Consider the following 25,446-nt stretch of genomic DNA (forward strand, 5'->3'; position numbering starts at 1 on the left):
CCTCTGGCCCTGTGGGTTCCAGCCCTCTGTGTTCCCTTCTGGTGAATCACCATCTGATTCCTGCAGGTTCAGGAAATGTTCTTCCCCAGTCTACAAATCTCACCTACTCTCAGGTGTGAGTCATTTCTATTAGCAAGAGAGCGAGTTGCTCCAGTTGTCTCCGAGCAGGAGAGTTTGAAAGGGTGCCCCAAAGAACGATCTCAAGGTGGGCAGGGGAGCACCTACCTTCACCGGCAGGGGCAAAAAACAAAAAAAAAGCTTATTTTTTACGCTTTAACAAAAAAACAACTTCCCTGCCAACCTTAGTTTCAAGGTTTATTCTTAATTAGAGTTGAGAAGCCTGTTTCGACTTGAAGACACCCGTATCAGGTGAATGGAGAGCCAGCTACCGCCATGAAAGGTAAATGAAGTTGTTTTTCTTTTAAATTATCTTAAAAGCCATGGTTGGTAGGACGCAGCCCTGATTAAGAGTATAATTATACCTCTGCTTAAATCTGAGGTCTGAAGAAAAAGTGGGGGTTAGAATGCTAAGTGGATGAGATCCACAAGCTCTCTTTGGGAGGAACCACTTTCTGAAACGAGAGTCCTCGTACTTCATGGAACTTCACGGTTTCCAGCTCAGGGAGGCAGGTAATGCCAACCGTGCACTGTGCCTTCAAACGTGGAAACGGTATTTTGGAAATCACTTCTACTAAGTGGATTTTTAAATCACATTTGCTGTATTAGTTGAGTAAAATCCAAAGTCCCTTATAATTGTTTCCCAAGACCCCAAACTGAAATTTGTTTCGTTCACTTTTCTTTTAAAAAGAGGTCAAGAGAAAAAAAGATGATTTTCTCTCCTAACTGCCTCATTTTGATAAAAGAATCTCCATCGTTTCGTTGTAACACAAAGAACAGGGCGATCCTCTTTCTGATTCCTGAAGAGATCATGTTAAAACATGTCAGGAAAGTCGCTGAGAAAACTGCCTAACTAGTGACGAACAGCTTAGGGACAGCTTAGGTCTGGTTCACATTCAAAGTCGTGGGGAAGCTTTTACTTCATTGAGGGAATCAAGAAGCCAGCAAGGAGATCTGAACTCTTCTAAGTTATAATAAGGATTCTGAAAGATAGGTGAGCCTAAGGTAGGGTGACTTTTCGATTTACTAGGTTAAGATTTATCTGCTACGGAATTTTCTATCGTATTCTCAAAGTGTATCTTTCAAGTTAGGTATATGACCATTTTCTAACAAGGACTTCCTTTCATAATTCTGATTAGAGACTCCGATTTACTAGCAAAATGAACAACAAAAGCTTTGGTTCCATATTGCCAAACAGAGCCAGACACTTTTTATTTTATACTATTATCTTATTTATACTGTATTGTTATTTCTGCCAGTTCAAGGTTAACAGTCTTTTTCTCCTTGAAGCTAAGGGATCAAGGGGACGTGTTGTTTTAGTCCTTCAGCAAAATCCTATCCTAAGACTACTGTTTCCAACACCTATTCAAAAAGGGTTCCAGGTATATGTGGGTTAAGGAGAAGGGGCTGGGGGAGCAGTTAGATTGCCGAGTGCCATATACTTAAGGAAGGAGCCTAGAAAAGAAAAAGTGATTAGTCAGAAAATCCTAACTATTTCATGAAGAGACCCAGGCAAAAATTTCCTGGCTAGAGACCGAATGTTGGGAGGGCTTATTACACTCTGGGATATGGGTGGGAGATGGAAAACTAAATTAGAATGGATGTTTTTATTTAGGTTAGTGGTATCTGTGCCCCCCTTCAGAGTCTGTCTACTTTCCTTCCTTCCTTCCTTGATCTCTCAGGGTTTCACTTCCTTTAAGAACAAAAAATGTCACCCATAGCCCTGTCCTCTGAAAAAATGCCACAGAAACTTAAGACAGAAGAGACACGGACGGCCATTTGTTCTCTGTACTCCTATAAGCTGAGGAAAAACTAGGAAAACCCATGAAACGCCCTCAGAGCCCAATAAAAGGAATGGTGGTGAAGGCAGGATAGAAGGGAGGTGAAATTTAGGCGAAATCACCTGGGAGCATCCCACAGTCTCCAGGGGGCTGCTGTGTGCAGGATGGGACAGGACTTTGGTTTAAAGCAGAAAGGCTAGCCGGGGTGTGGGCGTTGACAATGTCAAAAGTCACGTCCGACTTGAGCCTCTTAACTTCCTCAGGAGCTCACTGATGCCTCTCACAGTAAAATGAGGGGATTAGATCGGATGGTTGTTCGAGGCCCCTTGTATGGCTAGATTCCCACGATCCAGGTGATGTGCTGAGGCACTAGGGTTGGTTAACAAGAACCCAAGGCTTGAACCACATGCAGATGCTGGAGAGGACACTGTAGGGTCAGTGATGAGGAAGAAGACTGGTCCTCCCCTTTTCTGTCCCAGCCAGCTATGTGATGTTAATCAAATCTCAACCTCTTCAGAGGCCCCAGATTCTTCCTCTGCAAGGCAGAGATGAAGACAGTCTGCTCTTCTTCCTCGGGTGGGAAATTCTGCATTAGTACAAGTGGAAGGGCCAACGGCTGTTCCTAGAGCTGTTGACTATCTGAAGTAGACAGGAGAGAGCAGAGGCAACCCAGACCCTGTGGTTTAAAACTAGATGAGATGAAAAAAAAAAAAAAAAACTAGATGAGATGAACCACGTGGAAAACATCACGGTGAACAAGAAACGAGAGGCAAACCTTCTGCTTCAGGCCATTGATTAAAGCCAAGCCCCTATCCAACCTGGCAACCATTTCCAAACTTTCTAACCTCCTCATACACGGGCAGAACAGAACGTTTATTCTTCCTCTTGTGCGTAATTAGCACATCTTAACTTTCATTGACATTCTTATTATCCAAATGTGAAAAAACTTACACTAAAAATGCATTTGAAGGAGAGCGCTGATAGAGTTTCACTTGGTATAAGCCATCACATTAAGTCATACGTATCAGTGATTCTATAATTTCTCTTATAAGGCAATTTCTAATAATAATTTCCAACATTTTGGAAGAAGGTAACTCCTTAAATGACTTTTTCTAATGTATTAGATAGAACTCGTACGACACAAACTGTCCTTCTAAACCTTATTATTGAAACAACAATCACTAACGTGCACTGATACCTTAATATATGTCCAAGACTACTTCACATTTTAACATAGATTATTTTCTTAGAAAACCTCACACAACCTGAAGACATATACTGCTGTTACCTCCGTGTTACAGGTGAGCAAATTGAGGCTTAAGTGGTATGCAAGTAAGCAGCAGAGCTCTGACCTTGAACCATGCAGTCAACCATGCTCTCAGTCGCTACTTTTTAGCATTCTAAGCAAACTCAGTACTTGCTATTTGGGACCTCTTTTTTTTTTTGGTCAGTAACTTAACAGGCAAAATTGTACCGATCTGTGATTTATTTACTGTACTACTTGACTGAAGTAGACAAGTGGCTGTCTTGGGCGCATCACGCCCTACAATCAAGTTGGAGCTACTTGATTACCTAGTCTGCCCAAAGGAGAGACATCAGATTATAATGAACACACGAAACCCCCCCCCCACCGGGTTGTGCAGAAATAGGAGCAAAAGAGTAGTTAAGAGCCCAGCACTCGGACCGACCTCTGTTCAAATCCAGGTTGTGCCCTCACCAGGTGTGCTAGCCTGGGTGAGCTCCAGCGGCACGTCTGCTGCAGGAGCCTCTGCAAGTCTCAGCTTCTTCATTTGAAAAATGGGCATACTACTCTTACTACCACTCAGGAAGCATCTATACAGTGAGTTTTTCCAAGATGCCAAGCTCCAATAAAAGCTCTATAAGGCTTGAATGACATAATACTGCGGTAATACCTCATTCAATGCTCAAATCAATCCTATATGAGTGTTTTACAGAAGAGGAAACTGAAGCATAGTGGGGTTAGATGACCTGCCTAAGTAAGTGGCAGATCTGCAATCTGATTCCAATGTCTTTTTGATCGATTAAAATTTATCTTAGGGCTTCCCTGGTGGCGCAGTGGTTGAGAGTCCGCCTGCCGATGCGGGGGACACGGGTACGTGCCCCGGTCCGGGAAGATCCCACATGCCGCGGAGGGCTGGGCCCGTGAGCCATGGCCGCTGGGCCTGTGCATCTGGAGCCTGTGCTCCGCAACGGGAGAGGCCACAACAGTGAGAGGCCCGCGTACCGCAAATATATATATATATATTTATCTTAATATATATACATATATTTATCTTATATATATATTATATATATATTTATATATATTTATATTTTATTATAATTATCTTTTTTTATTTTTATTTTACCATTACTATTTTTTTTACCATTTTTACCATTTTTTTTACCATTTTTACCGTTACCATATTTTTACCATTACCATTTTTTACTTTACCATTATTATTATTATATATATATTTATATATATATATATTTATCTTAATAATTTAGAACAGTCCTAGGCACAAAATAATACTAGCCAGCATTTGCTGAACCCATACGCTTATTAACTTTGTTGTTGTTGTTGTTATTGTGACTAGCAAGACAGAAACACAGACTTTTCAGCTACCAGAGGAGGGTTTGCCTGTAGTCTGGACATGCTCTCAGGTTAGAGATATTACTGGCTCTCAATCTGTCTTCTGAAACTCCACTTTTCAAGTCCCTGAGTCTAAAGAGAACCCTTTGCTAAAAACATCAAGATTCTGGCTGCTTCCAAAGTGGAAGCCAGTATAATAGGGGGCTGCAGAAACAAAATATTCTAAGGTCCCCGCACTAAAGGAGCTTATGATCTAGTTGAAGAAAGAAAAATCATAACAGAAAAACACTTGGGCTGTCAGCACTGAGCTGTGTGGCTCTCCGGCTGAGAGCTGACAGAAGAGACCCAAGAAAATAATTCATGGGCATGAGTTGCCTCAAGATGGCAGGCATTTTAGGGCCTGCCACACTCCTTTTGGGGTGGAAGACCTGCCTGTCCAAACCTGTTCCTCCTTATAACTGCCAAACTCAAAGGTTAGACATGAAACTGAAAACAAATCATCAATGAGCTTCTCAAAGCTCATTGCAAATTAGATAAACGGACTAAAGGACAAGTTGGAAAAGCTGCAAAATTAATTGTTTACTGGTTGTATTTATAAAGAGGCCGGTCCTTCATATCGTGACTGGGTACCCTGCGGCTACTCACGGCGCACAGTAACATGCAGGCCTCAAATAATAACAGCTACATTCTTTTTTGGTTTTTTCAACCAAACATGTTAAAAGTCCTGGAAAATGAAAACTTTAAACAAAGTCTTGCACTGTGTCAAAATTGTCTATGTAGAACCCATATGATACACAGCAATATGACTAAATAAAGAACAGTGGATGCTGTCAGAAAGGTAACTACTATCTCAATGTATCAGTGAGCAATGTAATCATGATCACTGTTCAAAAAATAGTACGGTTTCATCTCTTCAACATCAATATTCTCTTTTCCCGTTAGCCCGAAACATTCTAATTTCCTGTTGCAAAGACGAAACAAAATATCTATGTATATTTTGTGGTATGAAAAAGAAGTATCCACACGGTGCCTACAGCCACCGGTACAACAATGAAAAGGGGCGACCGCATGTAGATAGCAGCTCAAAGTTCAGTCGAAGCCATCCTACGGAGGCAGATGGTAGAACATACTTTTACCACATTGCTGTTTCTTCATAATTAATCGAGCAGAATCTCTCTGCCCCCTTCTCCCCAGTACACCTGATTCCAATTACCAAAATTTCCCAAGTGCTAGACATGTTAAGTTAGACCATATGAAAATGCCATCTATAAAAACATTTCCATTTCAGTTCAACCTAATGCATCAGCGTCAAGGAAGAAGAAACCTTAGAGCTTTTGAGAAAGTATTCATCCCAAAGTGAATACAATGCCATTAAGTTCTAAAATCCTATAATGAACTCTCTCGTCTTACAAGCTCATCAATTTCAGGTGAAAAGGAAATTAAGTGAGGGGGAAATTACTAAAAATGAGGGGCAGGTTTGGAGCTGGCACTGGGTAACAAGGCTCTAGGTCCCCCAGGGTACTGGTAGAAACCCCATGGAGAGACCTGGGGCAGCCCCACCATGAAGTCAGATGTCACAAACTGTAACCCACAAACAGCTTTATTTGGTCTGTTTTAATGAAATTAAGCCAGAATTTTTTTAATCTAAATTTTTGAAATTCATGCAATTTTATATAAAAATCCATTTTTTATAGTCTCATGGCAGGTGACCCACACACCTGCATGGCAACAGCCCAGAGCCTGGGAGTGGGGCAACACTCCCCAGTTCACCGCAGCCCGCAGCCTTCCCGATCATTTTTCCTAACACCGAAGCTGTCAGCTGTATTTTACTGGCCTGATGGTGCTGCGATTATTTCTTCTTATACCTGGCTCACTTTTCTCACTGACATTAGATTTGGGGCTCTATCTGAATTTGCAATCCGTCGCTTTAGTCCCCTCACTTCACAGTGAGCTGTTTAGAAACATCAGAGGACAGTGTTGGATCAGCTTTTCTCCTGGTCTTTGGCCATGCCTTACGCGAGATCACCTGCCAATTCCTATTCTCTCTGCCCTTCCTGGGTTGTACTGTTTCACTTCGTTCATAAAGAAAAAAAGATAATTAATGCCAGTGAAGTTGACAGCAGGAACTACTTTAAAGAAAATGTTATATATGTATGTACGTGGGTGTGTATGTATTCACACACACACACACACATTATACAAAATAAATTATCTGTGATGCCAGATCTTTTTACTACATTGGGGTGGGGGTGGGGTGGGGGATTTATTTATTTATAAATTGAAGTACTGTCGATTTACAATGTTTCAGGTGTACAGCAAAGTGATTTGGTTATAGACAGACATTTTTTTCAGATTCTTTTCTGTTATAGGCTATTATAAGATATTGAATATAGTTCCCTGTGCTACACAGTAGGTCCTTGTTGTTTATCTATTTTATATATAGCAGTGTGTATCTGTTAATCCCAAAAACTCCTATTTCTTGTTTTTATGAGAGGAAAAAATGAGACACGGTGAGGGTTTGATGCCAATGAAAACTGTACAATATCCACTAGCATTCAAGACCTCACTAAAGAATCTTTACCATTGATGGTAGGGGTTGAAACTGAAGGAAGACTTGTCTCTTAAGTACCTGTCTTAATTCATTAATTTAAACAAAAAGCATTGCAGTGTCATTAAACTGTGATGCGAAAAACTAGGGTAGCTAACTTGACACCCAATTCTATTGAGAGTGGCCTTGAGGACACCTACCCACTCATCCACAACCCAGATAACCACAGTGATGACCTCATTAGAATGGTGACCATGGCAACCACCATCATCACCGTGAAGAATAATTACGACCCTTTAAGTATAAGTATAATGCTTAAGCCATTAAGTATAATGCTTAAGCCATGGAATGACCCTTCGAAAACAAGGAACAACATCTCCATAAGCCTGCGAAAAGTACTCTCCTTTCTTAATAGGTTGGTAAATGGTAATCAAACAACTGAAGACTTACCTGGGGTCTTAGATTCTGAGCATTTTTTTTAAGGGACCAGAAGCCACTTGAAATGCATTTGGGTTAGAACAGATTCATTCAAAACCACTACTCTGGCTATTGGGACTGTAGCCTGTAACCTCTCTGACCAGCTAACTCTGTATTAATAGTCCAGAATTTCACTGTGTATACATTAGACTTTCCCTAAACAGAACACAAAAATATACATTTCAATTAAGGAAACGATAAAAATTGGACTATATGAGTAATAAGATTTTCACTGTTAAGCAGAAAAAAGATTTGCCAGGAATGACATTGCTGCAGCACTTACAATATAATATGGACTTGCACACAGTACCTCTCCAGATTCTCACAGTGCCTTTGCGAGCCAGGCCAGGTACTTATTATTTTCCTCATTTCACAGACAGGCAAGCTCCAGCTCCGAGAGCTAAACGGCTTTGCCCAGGGTCAGAGCCAAAGACTCGGTCAAAAACGTAACACCTGCCGATTGCAGTGAGGTCCAGGGCACCATCCAGGCTGCTTCTGAGGTGCCACTCATCAAGCCAAGTAGCACAGCGGAGAGGCAGCCTGTTCTGGGGCCACAAAAACTGGAGCTCGTCTCCTGGCTTTGCTTCTCACTGTCTGTGTGACGTTGAGCAAGGTGTTGAAGCTCGCTGAGGCTCTCCACCTGCACAATGACCAGGTCTGGGGTAAGGTTATAAGGAAGCATTAGACACAAACCTTGCCTTCAAGGGGTTTACAACCCAGTTCACACCACCCTCCACCCTCCCCCTCCCCACATCAATCAGTGAGTGAGTGAGTGAGTAACTAAGGAAGTAATCAGAGGTCACCTGGAAAAAGAAAAGTTAAATGCAAATGTGAACCAAAACATACTTAATTGTAAGCTACAGGTGTCAAGCATAACTTTGCAAAGAGAACTTCAGGGTAGTACCTGAAAAACCAGAATGAAGGCTGTGTGCTTTGCATTCCAACACCTTTGGGTCACTGACTCCAAGCCTGCATTAATGAAGTGCCTTATGAATACAGTGACCTGATTCTATCACAGAAAGAAGTCAATATACCCAGTGAGGTAACTTGTTTGTTTCCCAAGGCCTTCAGCAGAGCTGTATCTTAGCAGCATTGGAAGACACACACACACACACACACACACTCACACTCTCTCTCTCTCTCTCTCTCTCTCTCCCCCTCCTCTCTCCTCTCTCTCTCTCTCTCTCTCCTCTCTCTCTCCTCTCTCTCTCCTCTCTCTCTCATTCTCTCTCTCTCTCAGGCTTAAATTGGGAAAGATTCTTACGTTACAGGTGATTCCAAAATGCAAGAAAGGCTGCACCTTTCACCAGAAGTTTTGCATTAGGTGGGTCTTGTGAACATTACATCTCTCCACTGAACTTTAGGGACTACAGCAGTATTCCCAGTATTCCCATATGCTCTACTGGCTTAGTATAGCTTTTCTACAAAAAAAGTGACCCCTCTCCACCCTCCCGCCAAAAAAAAAAACCCTCAGAAATTCTTGCAGCTCCAGACGTGAGCTTCTTAAGAACACATTGACAAGTGGAGGACAAATAAGAGAGAGAATTATACTACAACTCTGTCACTTGAGAACCACCATCACCAAATAATCAGTCCAAAAAATCGTGAGCAGCAAGCTCTACGGAGCTTGCTCTGGGGAGCAAGCATTTAACTGGCATTTATCTTTCAAATCTTGACCAGAAAGGCAATAACGAGGCCCTGGGAAGCCGGGGAGAATTAAGGATCGCATGGCCTGCTGCGCTCGCCTGCCGGCTCTGCCTGCTGAGGAGGGAGTTCCCCAGCCCGGCACAGCAGCTGCCCGCCCGTGTGGAGACCTAGCCCGGGAACGGTGAGAACAAAGCTGTGTGCCCATCGCAGCAGGTCCGGAGCCCCGGGTGCTGATGCTCCCCCGGTCTTCCCACTGCCCTTCCAGGCTACAGCGGAGGTTTGCGTATCCAGCGCACCTGGGTTCAGTCAAGCCTCTGCTCCACCGTTAATAAACCTTTCCTTCCTTGAGACACAGAATCTCCATTTTTCCAACCATAAAAGCAGTTTAACAATACGACCAGTTAGGGTTTTCACGTAAAGGCCTCAGAAGAGGGCTGGGCACAGAGAAAAGGTCAACTGCGACAATTAATTAATTCTCGGGTGTGCACTAAACAACAAGATCTCCTGCCACTATTCTTTGTGGGCTGCTAAGCGGTACCAGGAAAGTCATTTTGTTAAGAATGCTAAGTGTTGGTCACCGAAGCGAGAAAAATCAGGAGTTGGTAGAGAGGGAGGAAGAAAGGCGTGTTTATCGTCAACGTAGAACATTGGATGATCCATATAGGTCAAATGTCGTCATAGAAGAGTAAACGATAAACGCACCGAGAGCTGCAAAATCAAGCGTCTACAGGACCTGGCGAGCAATGCTCCCGAGTGAGGAGGCCCAGGGACGTCAGCAGAGGATGCCGTGAGCCGGTGACCCAGACAGCATATTCTCCAAAGGGAAGAGTCAGCGAACACTGCTGGACCGTTCACGCTCACTGTGGGCAGATCTTCTTTTCCAAGACAGGATCCAAATCTGCATGCTTAAGGGAAATTTCCTGCTGTTTTCCACATGGTTCAGGCCAAGCCAAACTACATCTCCAGTTTAGAAGATCCGCAGTTCCTTCACGAGCTTGACAGGGAAAACAAATCCCACCGCTGCCCTATCCTGGCCCTCCCGTTTCCGGCCCTCCAATATCAGCCCCAGAACTGCTCTGCATGTGGACTCCAGGGCAGGATCATGGGAAAAACTGCAGATAGGGTTTCAGTCAGATCTGATGGGAATGCTGATCCTACGCATTACTGGCTGTGTGAGTCAGGGCAAGTGAATTAACATGTCTAAACCTCGGATCTTCCCAGCTGGGGAAGAAAATGGGAATAAAACACACCTAGGGCACGGGCTGCTATGAGGGTTGCAGGAGAAATCAAGCACCAAGTTCCAGGCCTAAGATAAAGGAGACACTGAGGACATGTTCATCCTTTTCTACCATTTCATTTCACTCATTTAAAAAGCCGGCTTAGGGCTTCCCTGGTGGCGCAGTGGTTGGGAGTCCGCCTGCCGATGCGGGGGACGTGGGTTCGTGCCCTGGTCCGGGAAGATCCCACATGCTGCAGAACGGCTGAGCCCGTGAGCCATGGCCGCTGAGCCTGTGCGTCCGGAGCCTGTGATCCGCAACGGGAGAGGCCACAATGGTGAGAGGCCCGCGTACCGCAAAAAAAAAAAAAAAAAAAAAAAAAAAAAGCCAGCTTACAACTAACAACATCGCAACACAGTTAATAGTCAAAGGATCATATCAATGGTTGGCCGGAAAAAACCTAGAAGGTCTCCTCTCAGCCTCGATGCTATCTAACCTCAGGAATGGCTGTGAAACCCAGGACTGCCACAGACATCGCCTTCTTGAGAGGTTTCGTCAGCTCTCAGCTAGGGGAGCAGTAGGTGGCATGACAGGGTTCCTGCCCATCAGTGAGATCCTGGACCCAAGCCCATGACTACAGCTGAAGCAATGCTCATCCCCACACCCTGCAGGCGCTGGGACGCGCAGAGTATGCACAGCGGCTCTGCTGTAAACTGCACGGGGGGCCCAGGAGCTTCGGTGCTGCTGTTGAAGAAAGAGCAGGCAGATGAGGCTCAGAGGCAACCGGTACGAAGCTCTTGGAGCAAAACGATCAAATGACTCCTCACGGGGCGGCTGAAACTACAAACCACGCAACAGTTCTCAGGTGGTGAGAAATGAGTTTCATTCACCCTGTGTCCAACCCATCAATCACTAAATGCATTCTACTGTGTACCTACAACATGCACCAGGGGCTTGTAAGACTTAGCCATACCCTGCACAGCTGTGCCAGATGCTTCATAAACATTCTCACTTCAACCTCACCCCATAGTGGATACACCATCACAGCCACTGTACACATGAGGAGACTGAGGGTCAGCAAGCTGAAAGGCAGCAGAGCTGGGGTCGGCACCACACCGCCACCATGTCGGCCAGGGGTAGGAGCAAGGGTTTGTTTGTTTTGTTTTTTTAAGCCAAGTGAGGAAAAATATTTTTAAATGTAAGACATGAAATGAGAAGCTTAGCAGAATCTTCCATTGGTACTATATCTACCTCTACCCCCCACCCTCTCTCTCTTTTTCCCGAGGTAAGCATAGTGTTTTGTTCTTTTTTTTTTTTTTTTTTTGAAAGAGTTGTCTGAAACCATTCCCTTACTTCCTCACCTCACAAGTATTACCCAACCCTCTGTCATCAGCCCTCTGCTCTGCCCCTACTTCCCCCCGTACCCAGCCCCTGCACTCAGGCAGCACGGCATATGCAGCCCCGGCAAAGACCAACAGTGACCTCTCTGTTACTAAATCCCATCCAACGACGCTTCGCTGTCCTAGGTCTCTTGACTTCCCTGCAGGAGAAAACTAGTTACGACTTCTCATTTCGTAAACTCCCATCTCGGTTCACAGGCCATTAATCTTTGCCGGTAATCCTTCCAGTTCTCTGAGCACTCCTTCAGGCACTTCACTTTCCCGAGAATTGCTCCTTAAAAGCTTCACAGTTAGCCTTCTCCTATTCTCACTCTACTGGGCAGGTTCATCCTGGGCAACCTCAGCCACTCCCCTCGCTTCTTCTATCACAGATCTTCTGTTGATCTTAAACGTACCTCACCAGCCAGGAGCACCTCCTCAGGCTCCAGACCTCTATCTTCAATTCCTTAGTAGACATCTCCACATGGATGCTACGCGGGCATCCTGAAATCAACAAACCTAAACCTGAACTCCACCCATTCTTTCATGTGCCCCTCCTCTCACGGGCCCTAACATCAGTGAAAGAGACCGACACCCACTGCCAAATCCTGGGAGGACACAACACTCCCCGTCCCTTTGCACCAACATCAGTCAGCCACTCACTGCTCAATATGCCTCGATCTGTCACATCTCTCCACCACTCAAGGCCATCATCGTCTCCCCAGCAGACTACTGCATGTTACCTTGGGCCATGCTCAGCATTTCCATGTGCTCCTTTCCCATCGGACCTTCAGCAAACCTGCCACAAGCCAGGCATCGAAGCTGCCATGGAACCTCCCTGATCCCTGCTTCCCCTCATCAGGGGACACCTCTACCTCTGGATGTCTATAGCATCCCAACCTCTCACTCTGTATTTTGTGGTCTGTTGTATGTCTGGATCCTCCAGTAGATTCTAAATTCCTTGAGGGCAGAAACTTACCCTCCCCTTTACCCTCTTTATAATCCCTGAGCGTGGACCATCAGTAGACTTTGAGAAAATGACCTCATAGAAAAGGTCAGATTCTGACCTTCACACTGAAGGGGAGGTAGAGAGTCCCAAGGTAGGGAAAGAGGGGGAGAAAGGAGGCCATGCAGGAGCAGGAATGGGTATGAAGAAAAATCGGGGACTGAACACCAGGCACGCCCCTGAGAGGCAACAGTTAGGTTAACGGAGAGAATCCCCGATCAGATGAAAATGATCGTGCATTCCATGCAGGCAAGGATTAGTGGAAATAACACAGGCAAAAGCTACGTTCACAAAGCACACAATTCATAAACATGTATTCTCACTTAACCTCACAATGATTCTACAGAGTAGGTATTATTGTCATCTGATTCAGAGGATTAATTATGGGACAAGAAGATTTCTCCCAAAGTTGAGTGCCAACTTTTAATTATCAGAACCCAGCATCTTTTGGCTTCCACACTCCATGATCTCCAATAGTAAAAAAAAAAATAATTCCTTATATTTCATTAGTAACTGTAATTCAAGAAGTTCCCTGTCTTATCATACTCAGGGTTAGAGAACACGATGACATGGGTAATTTAGAAAGAAGAATCTAGCAACAAGAAGCAGGACAGCCAGCTTCAAGAGGAGAGAAGCAAGAAGCAGGAAGACCAGAGAGGAGGTCAGTACAGGGCCACATGTGACACTAGGAGGGCCTGGATCTGGAAGATGACTGGGAGGAGCAAGGTGAGGACAGAAACAAAGGAATGATATTGTAACAGATGAAGCAGAAAGACTAGATAAGTGACTGACTAGATGGGGGCAAGGAAGAGAGAAAGATCCAGTCCAGTACTGAGGTCTTAAACTCTCTCAACTAAGAGATGAACCAAATATTCATACACAGGGATGAAAGGAAAATGATGTGTGCCAAAGGAAGGAAAGACAGTTCAAGTTTAGAAATGCTGAGTTTGAGGAACACAGACAGACGACACACTCCAGCGTACACAGTGGACTGAAGTCTGGGGAAGGGAAGGTTGTAGAAGAGAGGTGATGGCCGACCATCCGAGGAGACATGCACGCTCGTGAGAAAAAGAAAATGCAAAAATGAGGAGCCGTGGCCTAAATTAGGGGAGGCATTTCATCTAGAGAAGGTAGTATAAGAGACGAAGGAGGCAAGAGGATACTCTCATAAGCCAGCTGAGGAGAATAAAACATCTCATTTCCCAAACCTGGAACACAAGCTTGACTCCAGAAAAATCCAAATATCATGTCTGAACGAATTAAAACCCAACTCTCTCATATAGTTTCCATAGGAATTAAGAAAATGGGAGTATGGATGCCCCCAAAGTACAAATAATCACCCACAGCCAGGGTCTCTGGATTTTGAACCGAATTCTAAAAGAAGAAACTCATGGGGCTTCCCTGGTGGCGCAGTGGTTGAGAGTCCGCCTGCCGATGCAGGGGATGCGGGTTCGTGCCCCGGTCCGGGAAGATTCCACATGCCGCGGAGCGGCTGGGCCCGTGAGCCACGGCCGCTGAGCCTGCGTGTCCAGAGCCTGTGCTCCGCAACGGGAGAGGCCACGACAGTGAGAGGCCCACATACCGCAAAAAAAAAATACATGGTAAAAGAAGAAAACTCATAAATGAATCATGAGGTTTAGACATGTTAAGCAGTGCCCCTCACCTATGTCAAGGGGTGGAAACTCCTGCTGAACGTATTTTGCATTTCACTATCTTCTTCAAGAGGTGACAGGGAATGTGCTTACTAGGTGCTTTTCCCTGGCCTTGAAAACTCATCCATTATTGCACAGTGAGCTGCTAGCTTGTATCTATTCCTTTCCTCTTCTGTATACTATTTGTTCCTTTTAAACTTCATTCAAATATAATTTACATACCATAATTTTCATCCATTTTAAATGTACAATTCAATGATTTTTAGTTAATTTATAGAGCTGTGCAACCACCATCATAATCCAGTTTTTATCACCCTAATAGAACCCCTCATACCCTTACAGTGAGTCTCCACGCCCACCCCTAGCCCTCATCTACTTTCCACCCCTATAGACTTGCCTCTTCTAGACATTTCACCTTAGTGGTATTTTGTATCTGGCTTCTTTCCCTAGCAACACGTTTTTGAATTCATCCATATTATAGGTGTATTTCACTCCTTTTTATTGCTGAGTAGTATTCCATTATGTGACTTTACTGCCTTTGGTTTATCCATTCATCAGTTGACATTTGGGGTGATTCAACTCTTAGCTATTATGAATAATGCTACTAAAAACGTATATGCTACTTGCATGTAAGTCTTTGCATAGGTCTATGTTTCCATTTCTCTTGAGTAGATACCTATAAGTGGAATTGTTGGGTCAGATGATAAATTTAGGTGAAACTTTTTTAAAAACTACCAACCTGTTTTCAAAGTGGCCGTATGATTTTAAATTCCCACCAGCGGTGGACAAGGGTTCCTACCTCTCCACATCCTCGGTGAAATTTCTAATTGTCTTTTTTATTTATAGCCATTCTGGTTGATGTGAAATAGCATCTCACCGTGTTTTTTATTTGAATTCCCCCAATGACTAATGATATTGAGCATTTTTTCATGTGCTTTTGGTAAAATGTCTATACAAATCTTTAGACCACTTTTTAGTTGGGCTGTTTTTTTCTTATTAGGAAGTTGTAGAAGTTCTCTGTATGCTGTGAATTGAATCCTTCATCAGAAACATGATATGCAAATATTTTCTCCCAGACTCTTTTCCGTGTCCTCCTTAATGGCTGTCTGCTATCTCTTACTGCTGCTGTGGCTCACCCACTTCTAGACACTGCTTCTCCTCCAGCGTGGATAAGCCATACTGGATCTCCTGTTATCAAGTAAGGTATAAGCGAAGCCAAAAAGATGGAAAACCACATAACTCGCCCACAGAGGAACAGAAAATTAGAGATGTCTTTCATGTAAACTCCTTGAAATGTTTCCATGAGAACTTGGATTCAAGAAAATAAGGTTTGCTGAAATCCAAAGGTCATTATTATGAAGTTTAGAAAACTGCCTCAATCCCAGTAAACTTTTATGAGTGGGGGGAAAAAAAGTAGGGTTTTACCTCCTTGCCTTACTTTAAAAACACGGCAACACCGACACTCAAAAAGGCGGGAGTCTAAGAGCCCTAATCATTGTCTATGATCCCTTAACCAATGGATACCTTTTGACCACCCACTATATACCACCTACCCTAGCGATTCAAGGTGAGAGGCATGGACAGGGCTTCTAAACTCTCAAAAGAGATGATTGGTGGAGGGGAGGAAATCACTGAAAATTCGGACACCAGTTTTTTTTTTGTTGTTTTTTTGTTTTTGCGGTATGCGGGCCTCTCACTTTGTGGCCTCTCCCGTTGCGGAGCACAGGCTCCAGACGCGCAGGCTCAGCGGCCATGGCTCACGGGCCCAGCCGCTCCGCGGCATGTGGGATCTTCCCGGACCGGGGCACGAACCCGTGTCCCCTGCACCGGCAGGCGGACTCTCAACCACCGCGTCACCAGGGAAGCCCGGACACCACTTTTTCCATCTACTACCAAATCCAGCCCCTGAACTTCACGTGTTACTAGGGAGCAGAAGAGAAGGACAAAGTAACAGAGAAAGAAACATGTGCCTCTCCACTTGCGGCCCAATTCTTAAATATACTTTTGCCTCCGAAGTGCTCTCTCCCTGCTGACTCAGCAGATGCAACTGCAGATGCGATCAGAAGATTGCCTTGTACTTGGAGGGGACGAGCTTACTTGGGGGCTCTCTGCAGCTGTGTGGTATAGAAGCAGTATCAGTGAGGGGACACGAAGGCCTCACATGGTTTCATTTCATGAGAAACAATGCAACTTCCCTACAGTGAACTGTTCCCGAAACACATCTGGCTTCAGCAGCACACTTACGACAACAGTTCCCAGGATTTCTTCTGTCTTGGATCGACACCTGAGGAAAGTCAGAAAACAGGGCCTAGACACAGAGAAGGCTGCTCAAGGGGAACTGGGGGGGCTGTCCTAGAGCATTCAGAGCAACGTCACGTGCACATATGGGCTCAGGTAATCCTGATAAAAAGGTTGTGAGGAATCTGAAGCTCAGAAAAGTTAGGGTACTTAGCCCAAAATCACACACCAGTCACTCAAAGCTAACTTAATGATTCACTCCTAGCCAAACTCTGAGGTTGGATGGAATCCATTTAGCACAGAGAAATACAGGGACTTACGAGACAAACGTTCAAAGGGTAATAAATTCTTAATGGGAACCTACGTTTGAGGAAAACGTAGAAGCCCACATAAATCTGAGTCCTGATAGGGATTTTTTTTAGGGCCTTCAGTCCGAAATTCCAAAAAGGTCGGGTGACGATGAAGGTCACACAGCTGGTTAGTGTAAAGCCAAAACTAGAACCCTAGAGATTACAGGAGTGATTGGATGCTGAACATATTTGAGCTTATAAACCACTCTTTACATATATCAGCGCTAGATCTCTTAATTTATATACAATTGGAGATTGTTAAAACGTCTCATCATACATGTATGTAAGAACATGTGCTGAGGTTAGGGGCTGGGGCGTGTAGAGTGAGGCAGAAGCAGGATGGCAAGGCATAGGCTAATATGCCCTGAGCACATTCTTTGACCTAGGTTCTGACAGGTGCCTTATGGACTATGTCACATAATCCTTATCACAGTCCTGTTGTATGGTTGCTATTATTCTCATTTCAGAGATGAGGACACTCAGTCACAGAGACGTTAAGTAACTTTCCCAGGGCCACACAGTGGCATTCAGATGGAGAGAGCGTACACAGAAACGGTCCATGCTTCCTGGCACACGGAAAGAGCACAGAAAAACAGACAATTCTTATGTGGCACAGTCGTTCCTATCCAAAGAATAAGCCTTTTCTGAATCGTGGGGATATCTTTTTTTTCTTTTTTCTTTTTTTAAAAGTAAAGATCGAAATACTGTGTGTTCAAATTCCTGCCTAACTGTTTCTCTCCCCCCCACCCCGGCCCCCAGAAATCAAACCAGGAATAACCTATGCTGAGCCCTTGCGTCAATCGTCCCCGAGTGTTTCCTGACACGTATTTTTGCTTACAGTCCCTCAGAACTAAAGAATGGGGCTCAACGTGACATTTGCAAAATTACCAGGTAAGCGGTAGGGAAAAATGCAAAGAAAATCTTACTTGATCAATAACTGTTATTTACACTATGTGGCCATTTAGGGGTTTTAGCGGTCACCAACCAACTAACAAAATAAACCAGCATTTATCCTTGCCTTTCATTAAATGTAAAACAGCAAACATGCAGGGTGGCATCACTGAGAGAAACTTAACTTGCCGTCACTTTGTTTTTAAGCTTTGTTTCATCTAGAGACCATCTCTAAAAGAACAAGAAAGATTAAACTAATAATTGGGGAAGTTTTTCATACCCAAACTAAAGTACATATTACTTTTCAGATGTGACAGTCTAGATCAAGGTTCACTGAGATTCCCCAAGAGGTCAAGACAACATCTACCTACGCTACTGGGTAGCTAGAAAATGGTCATGCAAGGGCAGCTGTGCCAGGGGAGTGACACTCTGCAATTTGCGTGACTTTGGTATTTCATTCCCACCTGGCAGGTAGAGCAGTGATATATCGTTGATACTTTCACACTTTGTGCCTAAGTGTGACATGCCCCAACGAGCAACAATGCAGCTTCACCAAAAGCAAAAGGACCGAGATTCTTCAACACATATCGTTCAGAATGTGACTGCTATTAATGACACAAAAGTCAGAGAGTGAACATCTACTGAGTACTAGACACTGTGCTTGAAACGTATGCAGAGCATTTAACTCTCAGAAGATCCAGCAAAATGGCCGCTATTCATTCCATCTTACAAAGTCATGAAGTGACTGAACCAGCATTGTCAAAGAGGACTGCCTGCAATGCCCTCTATCTGCCCTGTCCAATACAGGAGCCACATGTGGCTAAAGCAGTATCTGGCTACAAAGCCCACGCGTTTCTCCAGCACACACAGGTGAACACACGATCCCCCTTACACACAAACACAGGCAGCCACAGCCGCAACACACACATCCCACAAAACCACTCTCACAAACCCACTGGCACAAAATGATGATTTACTGTGGAACCAGTGTTCGTATGTCATTGCCTCTGCTAATTCAGTTTAAAAGGAGTTGGAAGAGGGGGAGCAGAGGGGAGAATAAGAAAGGGATTTTTACCCTCAATTATCACCCCGTAATCAAGCTCTGCACTAAACAAACAGGGAATAACATCTTGGGAGATAAGGAGTGTGTGAGCTGTGAGAAAACAGCCTTTACACTGTAAAAACAGCTTCTAGTTTTTCTTAATTGAATCACCAAACTACTTGTCATTAAAAATGTTCCCTAACCTGGCCAAGCTCTTTACTGACAGCAAAGAACAACACGATAAAACCTCCTGGGGAAAGAAAGCCACTCACTTTTAACGGTCTTTGTTCCTGAGTGGGAACATCGCAGAGAAACGCTTCTGGGCGTAGCCACAGGCTTTGGAAAAACTGGGGCAATGATACAGAAGAGAAGAAAGGCTGGCAGGAAAGAATATACCACAGACTTAATTCTAAAAAAAAAAAAAAAAAAATCTATGTCACACAGAACTCTCTATATTAAGTTCTGAACCTTCCAGAGCAACCCACAGATGGTTATTCCTGCTTCGCAGGAAGCATTTTTCTCTCCACTACCATATTTATTGCATAGGATAACCCGTAACAGGCTTTAACCACTAATTTGTTTCAGCTGCCTCATAAATGTAGCATTTGTAAATGAGGTAATAAACAAGCCCAAGCCTATTCCATTGAACTAAGAAGTCCTATATTCTAAAGCGTTAATCCCGTACATAAACTAAAGAAGCAAAACTGGGAGGTGACATGCTCAGCAGACTGTCTCAAAGCCACGGAACGGTTCAATAATCACTGTGGAACAAGGTTACTCATATCTGATATTATTTATGACTCAGAGTATCTTTAAGGACTATTTCTGACACGCTGATTTAAGACTGCGTTGGATAATAAACATAACTGATCAGTAAATCGTCATTTAGTAAGAGTGCTTGTTCATACAATTAAAACTTTAAAGTATATAATAAACAGATACAAAATCCCTACCCAACCCTGAGAAGTATGGGTCCTTCCGTTCCACAGTGGAAAAGCACAGCAGATCCAGGGAGCCGACACTAAGGGTGGAAATACTCCATGCCTACTATGCTACGGTTCGTGAACCATTCTACTTGCATTTACAATGGTTTTGAAAATCATTCGCTAGTAATTGTTACAAGGTATAACCAGTGTTTCAGGAGATGATGCAGCTGCCCCTTTTCAGGCTGGGTCCCTCAGCTAGACCACTTATCCTGTGTAAAAGTTACTTGTCCTCTCTCTACTTCCCTTAGGGTTCTATTCTGGGTTAGATGAAAGTAACTGTTAATAGTTTCATTGGGGAAATTAAGTCAAGCAGGTGTCTTAACCCAGGTAAAGCTGCACATCTTAAGAAGCTTCTAAGGGCATGGATGCTGATGTAGATCTGATGGAGCAGAAGCGGCCAAGACTGAGACACTAATGAAGTTAAAGACAGGCTTGAACGATCCTGTTCCAAGACAACATTTGAAACTGGCAACAGGAGTACAGATGGCAGCGGAATCAGGCATTTTAAACTTGTAAAGCTTAATAAGACTGTGGGTCTCATCATAACAGGCTAGTCCAGGTATAAATTACCAGCCTGTGTAAGGACGTTTAAGCCAGGAATACCAGTTTTTAAAAACACTTGTAGCAGAGAATAAAAGGGAAAGAATCAGCAAGGGGACAAGGTTACTCGGGAAGAGCCTACACTTAAATTTCAGGCAGCAATTTAAGAACCTGTTTTTGGATGATAATCATCAAAACTATCTTCCTGGGTTCGCTTCTTCAAAGAAGGGAAACAAAATATATACTTCGCCGCCTGTCATGTAGGGAAATGAGGGCTAAATTCATGCTGTTAGCTCTAAAACAAAATCATTCCAAAACATAATTGTAACTATAGTAAACATTATTAGTGAGACGTGAAAATTCAGAAATGACCTTCCTTGTCAACTTACATCCACACAGTTCACTTGTGAATTGCTAGCTCCAGTTTAAAAAAAAAAAAGACAAAATGTAACAGGATGGTCAAGAGATTTATGGGGGTGATTGCCCAGAGGGACTGCTGACAGCTGTGCAGGTCTGACCTCTGTGGAAGAGAGAGGGGAGCAAGGAGGCAGAGGAGGAAGATTCAGACTTCAGTGTAGTTTGAAGAAAGTTTTTTTTTTTTTTTTTTTTTTTGCGGTACGCGGGCCTCTCACCGTTGCGGCCTCTCCCGTGGCGGAGTACAGGCTCCGGACGCGCAGGCTCAGCAGCCATGGCTCACAGGCCCAGCCGCTCCGCGGCATGTGGGATCTTCCCGAACCAGGGCACGAACCCGTGTCCCCTGCATTGGCAGGCGGACTCTCAACCACTGCGCCACCAAGGAAGCCCTGAAGAAAGTTTTGACCAGACTGATGCAAAGTCCTCCAGCCAAAGTCACTCGTCAGAGAAACCCCTACTGTCCCAGAAACAGGCTTGTCTTAGTATCATGTGCTCAGTTACTGGCTGGGAGCAGTCCATGCGAAGCATGGCATCAGCAAGAAAACAGTGCTGGGTTCAGAACACTGAGCTGGAGTTGCCCATCAATTACACTCCCTGCAGTAGGAGATCTGAGAGGCCCGTTCTCATGGCTGTCAGGCAAATCCAATGTTCATAAACCATTTCACTGATTATATGATACAGTGGTGCAGGTCTTTAACAACATGAACTCAAAATTCCAAAATAGCAAAAGGTTTAAAATTTTCATATTCTCAGCACAATACGTATAATCTAGACTTGTAAATTAAAATAGGTACCAGACTGCAATTATTTTTAATAACTGTCCTCCTTGAGAATGAATTTAAATATTAATGACAATTGTTCCTTTTTATTTCTCTTCCTAACGATGGTCCCTAAAGTTTCTTAAGTATTATAAAAAAAAAAAGTCATGGACAAAAAATTCAAAATGACCTGCTAGTTTTACTCTTTCCCAGTTCTTGATGATTAAATAGCTTAAACTAAGAGAGAGAAAAAGATATTTCAAAGAGCGCCTGCCAAAGACTGCACTAAAAGAATAACCACATGCTACCATTCTGTTATATAAAATTCTAATTTTCTGCTCCCAAATTTTGTTGATTCTATTTGTAAGGATATCAAACACTGAATTAAAAATCTAATCAAGGTAATTTTCACCGGTATATTTATTTTCATTTTCAAACAGTTAGCACAGAGAGCCAGAAATTCACATTTTACTCATGGGACTTGGGGGTGGGGGATTTAGGGGTGAGGTCACCAGTTCTTTTTTTTTTTTTTAATGTTTTTTCGTCTGTTTATTAAAGTATAGTTGATTTACAATGTTGTGTTAGTTTCTGGTGTATAGCAAAGTGATTCAGTTCTATATATATATATATATATATATATATATATACACACACACACACACACACACATTCTTTTTCATGTTCCTTTCAATTATGGTTTATTACAGGAAATTGAGTACAGTTCCCTGCACCATACAGTAGGACCTCGTTGTGTGAGGCCACCAATTCTTTAGGCACTCAAAGTATTCACAGTGCAATAAACTGAGTCTTTAAATTACTAAAGACATCTTTTAACTAGCCCGAAACGGCAATAGTTCAGCCTGTGAGGAAGCCCAGCACTCTGTAGGGCAGGCATCAAAGCACTGAAGTGACGTCTCCCCGCTTCTCCTACAGATAATGAGCTGCACGGTCCAGGGAATCACACCCCAAGTAACACAAGCGATGGACCCGGAAAGAACACCACCATTAACAACGAATTTGACACTGTCGTCTTGCCTGGGCTTTACCTCGTCATCTTTGTGGCAAGCATCTTGCTGAATGGTCTAGCAGTGTGGATCTTCTTCCACATTAGGAATAAAACCAGCTTCATATTTTATCTCAAGAACATAGTGGTTGCTGACCTCATAATGACGCTGACGTTCCCATTTCGAATAGTCCACGATGCAGGATTTGGACCTTGGGACTTCAAGTTTATCCTCTGCCGATACACTTCGGTTTTATTTTACGCCAACATGTATACTTCCATCGTGTTTCTCGGGCTGATAAGCATTGATCGCTACCTGAAGGTGGTAAAGCCGTTTGGCGACTCTCGCATGTACAGCATAACCTTTACAAAGATTTTGTCTATTGGTGTCTGGGTGCTCATGGCTATCCTGTCCTTGCCAAACATCATTCTAACAAACGGTCAACCAACTAGGGAAAATATTCATGAGTGCATGAAACTTAAGAGTCCTCTGGGAGTGAAATGGCATAAGGCCATCATTTATGTCAACAGCTGCTTGTTTGTGGTTGTGCTGGCGATGCTGATAGGATGTTACATAGCCATATCCAGGTACATCCACAAATCCAGCAGGCAGTTCGTGAGCCAGTCCAGCCGAAAGCGAAGACACAACCAGAGCATTAGGGTGGTCGTGGCCGTGTTTTTCACCTGTTTCCTACCCTATCACTTGTGCAGGATTCCTTTCACTTTTAGTCACCTGGACAGACTCTTAGATGAATCGGCACACGAAATCCTATATTACTGCAAAGAAATGACGCTTTTCTTGTCTGCGTGCAACGTGTGCCTGGATCCGATAATTTACTTTTTTATGTGTCGCTCATTCTCAAGAAGGCTGTTCAAGAAATCAAATATCAGAACGAGGAGTGAGAGCATCCGATCACTGCAAAGTGTCAGAAGATCAGAGGTCCGCATATACTATGATTATACTGATGTGTAGGAGTTAAAGGCCACCAGGCCTTCTCTTGCTTGTCGAAGTCAATGTGTACAAAGTGTAAATAAATTTGTCTTTTGATTACCCTCGCTTGAGCCCATCGAAATATGGATGAAAAGAGAACTGAGATGATATGAAGTTGGGGTATAATCTGGAACTGAGAAAAACATTAAGGCATACCAAAAAAGTGAAATTAACAAGAGGCGGTGTGTCGCTGAGTGGCAGGGATCATGGCTCAAGGTTGAAGGAGCAGGTTACAGGTGCAGAAAAGGCCATAGCAATGCCAGCGCACTGCAGGAAATGCTTCCAGGAAATGCTGGTGCTCTGAAGCCACTTCTGAAAGAAGAGGAAGTGGAGGGAACTCTATCTAACCTGGATCCCTAAGATTTGGGAAAGAAAATGCTGTTTTCAACACAGCTCATACACTGCAGATGTAACTGAGTAAATATGGATTGCTAGGTCTTTCTGTCATTGTATCTATGGCCCATACACAACCTTTAGCCATTATCCCCTGTCTGTGTTTATTTATGTCTTATGCATATGAGAAAAACTTGCACAGTGCGGGGTGGGGGGTAGGCAAGAAAGTTCAACTGTGTTTTTTTAAGCAACGCATTTGAAAGACTTAAGTCAATTAACTGATTTTAAACTTAGATTATTTCAGAGAAAAAAAAAAGTGTGACCAAAAAAAAAAAAAAGAGTATTAAGACAAGTAGATTTTGGATAAAACACTCTGAACTTATGTTTGACATTCTTATACCCTATGCTGCATTTGAATCCTCCTGTACTAAGGGTAGAGAAGAGAATGTGAAGGCTTGGTTAATAATCAAGTATATATAGTTTATTCAAAAGCCACTTAATAGTCCTTATTTTAGAAAAACTAGAGTTTTAAAATAGTCTTCCTTTTGAGCTGTATCCCATCATTAATAGGGATATCATTAGTTTAAAAGTAACACCTTCAGGTGAAGAACAGAGCTCAATAAATCAAGTCAAAAAAGAACTATCTTAGAATAGTTTCTGCTTCGATATAAACCTTTGAGCCTTCATTCTTTTTCAAAGTCTTCAGCTGCTTGACCACTGACTAGATGCCTGCTTTGTACCTAACACTCAACAAGAAACCAGGGGAGCATTAAAAGAACAGGAGCGAAGGCATGTTTGCTGAGGAAAAGGGAACATTACCGGTTAACGGAGACAAAGCAGACATACACATGCAAAACAGTGTGATATTTTATTTAGACTCTTGTAAACGATCTGCCTGCGAAATTCTAAAAAGCTAAAGTGAGCAAAAAAGAAGTCAAATATCCCACTCAAAAGTGATACTACCCACTTCCCTGTGTGTGTGTGTGTGTGTGTGTGTGTGTGTGTGTGTGTGTATATTCTGTTAAAGGCATGTTCACCTCAGAACTTAAAAACTAAGAACCTACCATCTTTAATAGCATCAATGGCTCCATTTGGTGCTCTGAAATTTACCAAACCCCAGACTTCATTTAATCCTCTAAAATTCAGGCCTCAGTCTAAGAGGTCCTTAAAATATTTCAATCCCACTTGCATGTTTCTAAAATTGGATTGCTGTAGAGTTAGTGGGTACATTTTATGTAAGGGTGGATTTATTCTCTGAAATTACATGATTAGATCAATGGGACATCTTAAAACACTGACTTAGGAAAAAAATAGAAAGGATTATCCCTATCTTTTTAAAGCTATATTACCAAAACATCAGAATCATACTGCTTGTTTTTTACACCAACGCTCACACTGTGGTCACAAAAATTACTTATCCAGGCCAACCAAGAATGAATCATTTATATAACTAACATAATATCAACAGGAATAGCATAAA

The 25,446-nt window shown here is 43.2% G+C and overlaps 2 protein-coding genes across 9 annotated transcripts in view; one reads left to right on the forward strand and one right to left on the reverse strand.

Moving 5' to 3' along the window:
• MED12L (mediator complex subunit 12L) overlaps nucleotides 1–25,446 on the reverse strand; it is a 329,841-nt gene that overhangs the window by 113,449 nt on the left and 190,946 nt on the right. The gene's annotated exons all lie outside the window — the stretch shown is intronic.
• On the forward strand, nucleotides 108–23,698 carry GPR87 (G protein-coupled receptor 87). 7 transcript variants are annotated; one of them, XM_012536155.3, is made up of 5 exons: nucleotides 110–400; nucleotides 500–630; nucleotides 9,200–9,347; nucleotides 17,768–17,899; nucleotides 22,573–23,698. In XM_012536155.3, the coding sequence occupies exons 4-5, from the start codon at nucleotides 17,866–17,868 to the stop codon at nucleotides 23,613–23,615; spliced, it is 1,077 nt and encodes a 358-aa protein (XP_012391609.1). In that variant the 5' UTR covers nucleotides 110–400; nucleotides 500–630; nucleotides 9,200–9,347; nucleotides 17,768–17,865; the 3' UTR covers nucleotides 23,616–23,698. The 7 variants fall into 7 exon arrangements, with proteins under 7 accessions (XP_049566166.1, XP_033258617.1, XP_012391609.1 ...); XM_049710209.1 differs by lacking the exon at nucleotides 500–630 and having other exon boundaries at nucleotides 108–400; nucleotides 17,849–17,899; XM_012536156.3 differs by lacking the exon at nucleotides 9,200–9,347.

This window comes from Orcinus orca, chromosome 5 (assembly GCF_937001465.1).
Source record: "Orcinus orca chromosome 5, mOrcOrc1.1, whole genome shotgun sequence".
Classification (NCBI taxonomy): Eukaryota; Metazoa; Chordata; class Mammalia; order Artiodactyla; family Delphinidae; genus Orcinus; species Orcinus orca.

Excerpts from the sequence above, each read along its gene's own strand:
- GPR87 (XM_049710209.1), top strand. The coding sequence starts at position 17,866 with ATGGGGCTCAACGTGACATTTGCAAAATTACCAG. Across the intron at positions 17,900-22,572 it reads GACATTTGCAAAATTACCAG|ATAATGAGCTGCACGGTCCA; the intron begins GTAAGCGGTAGG and ends CTTCTCCTACAG.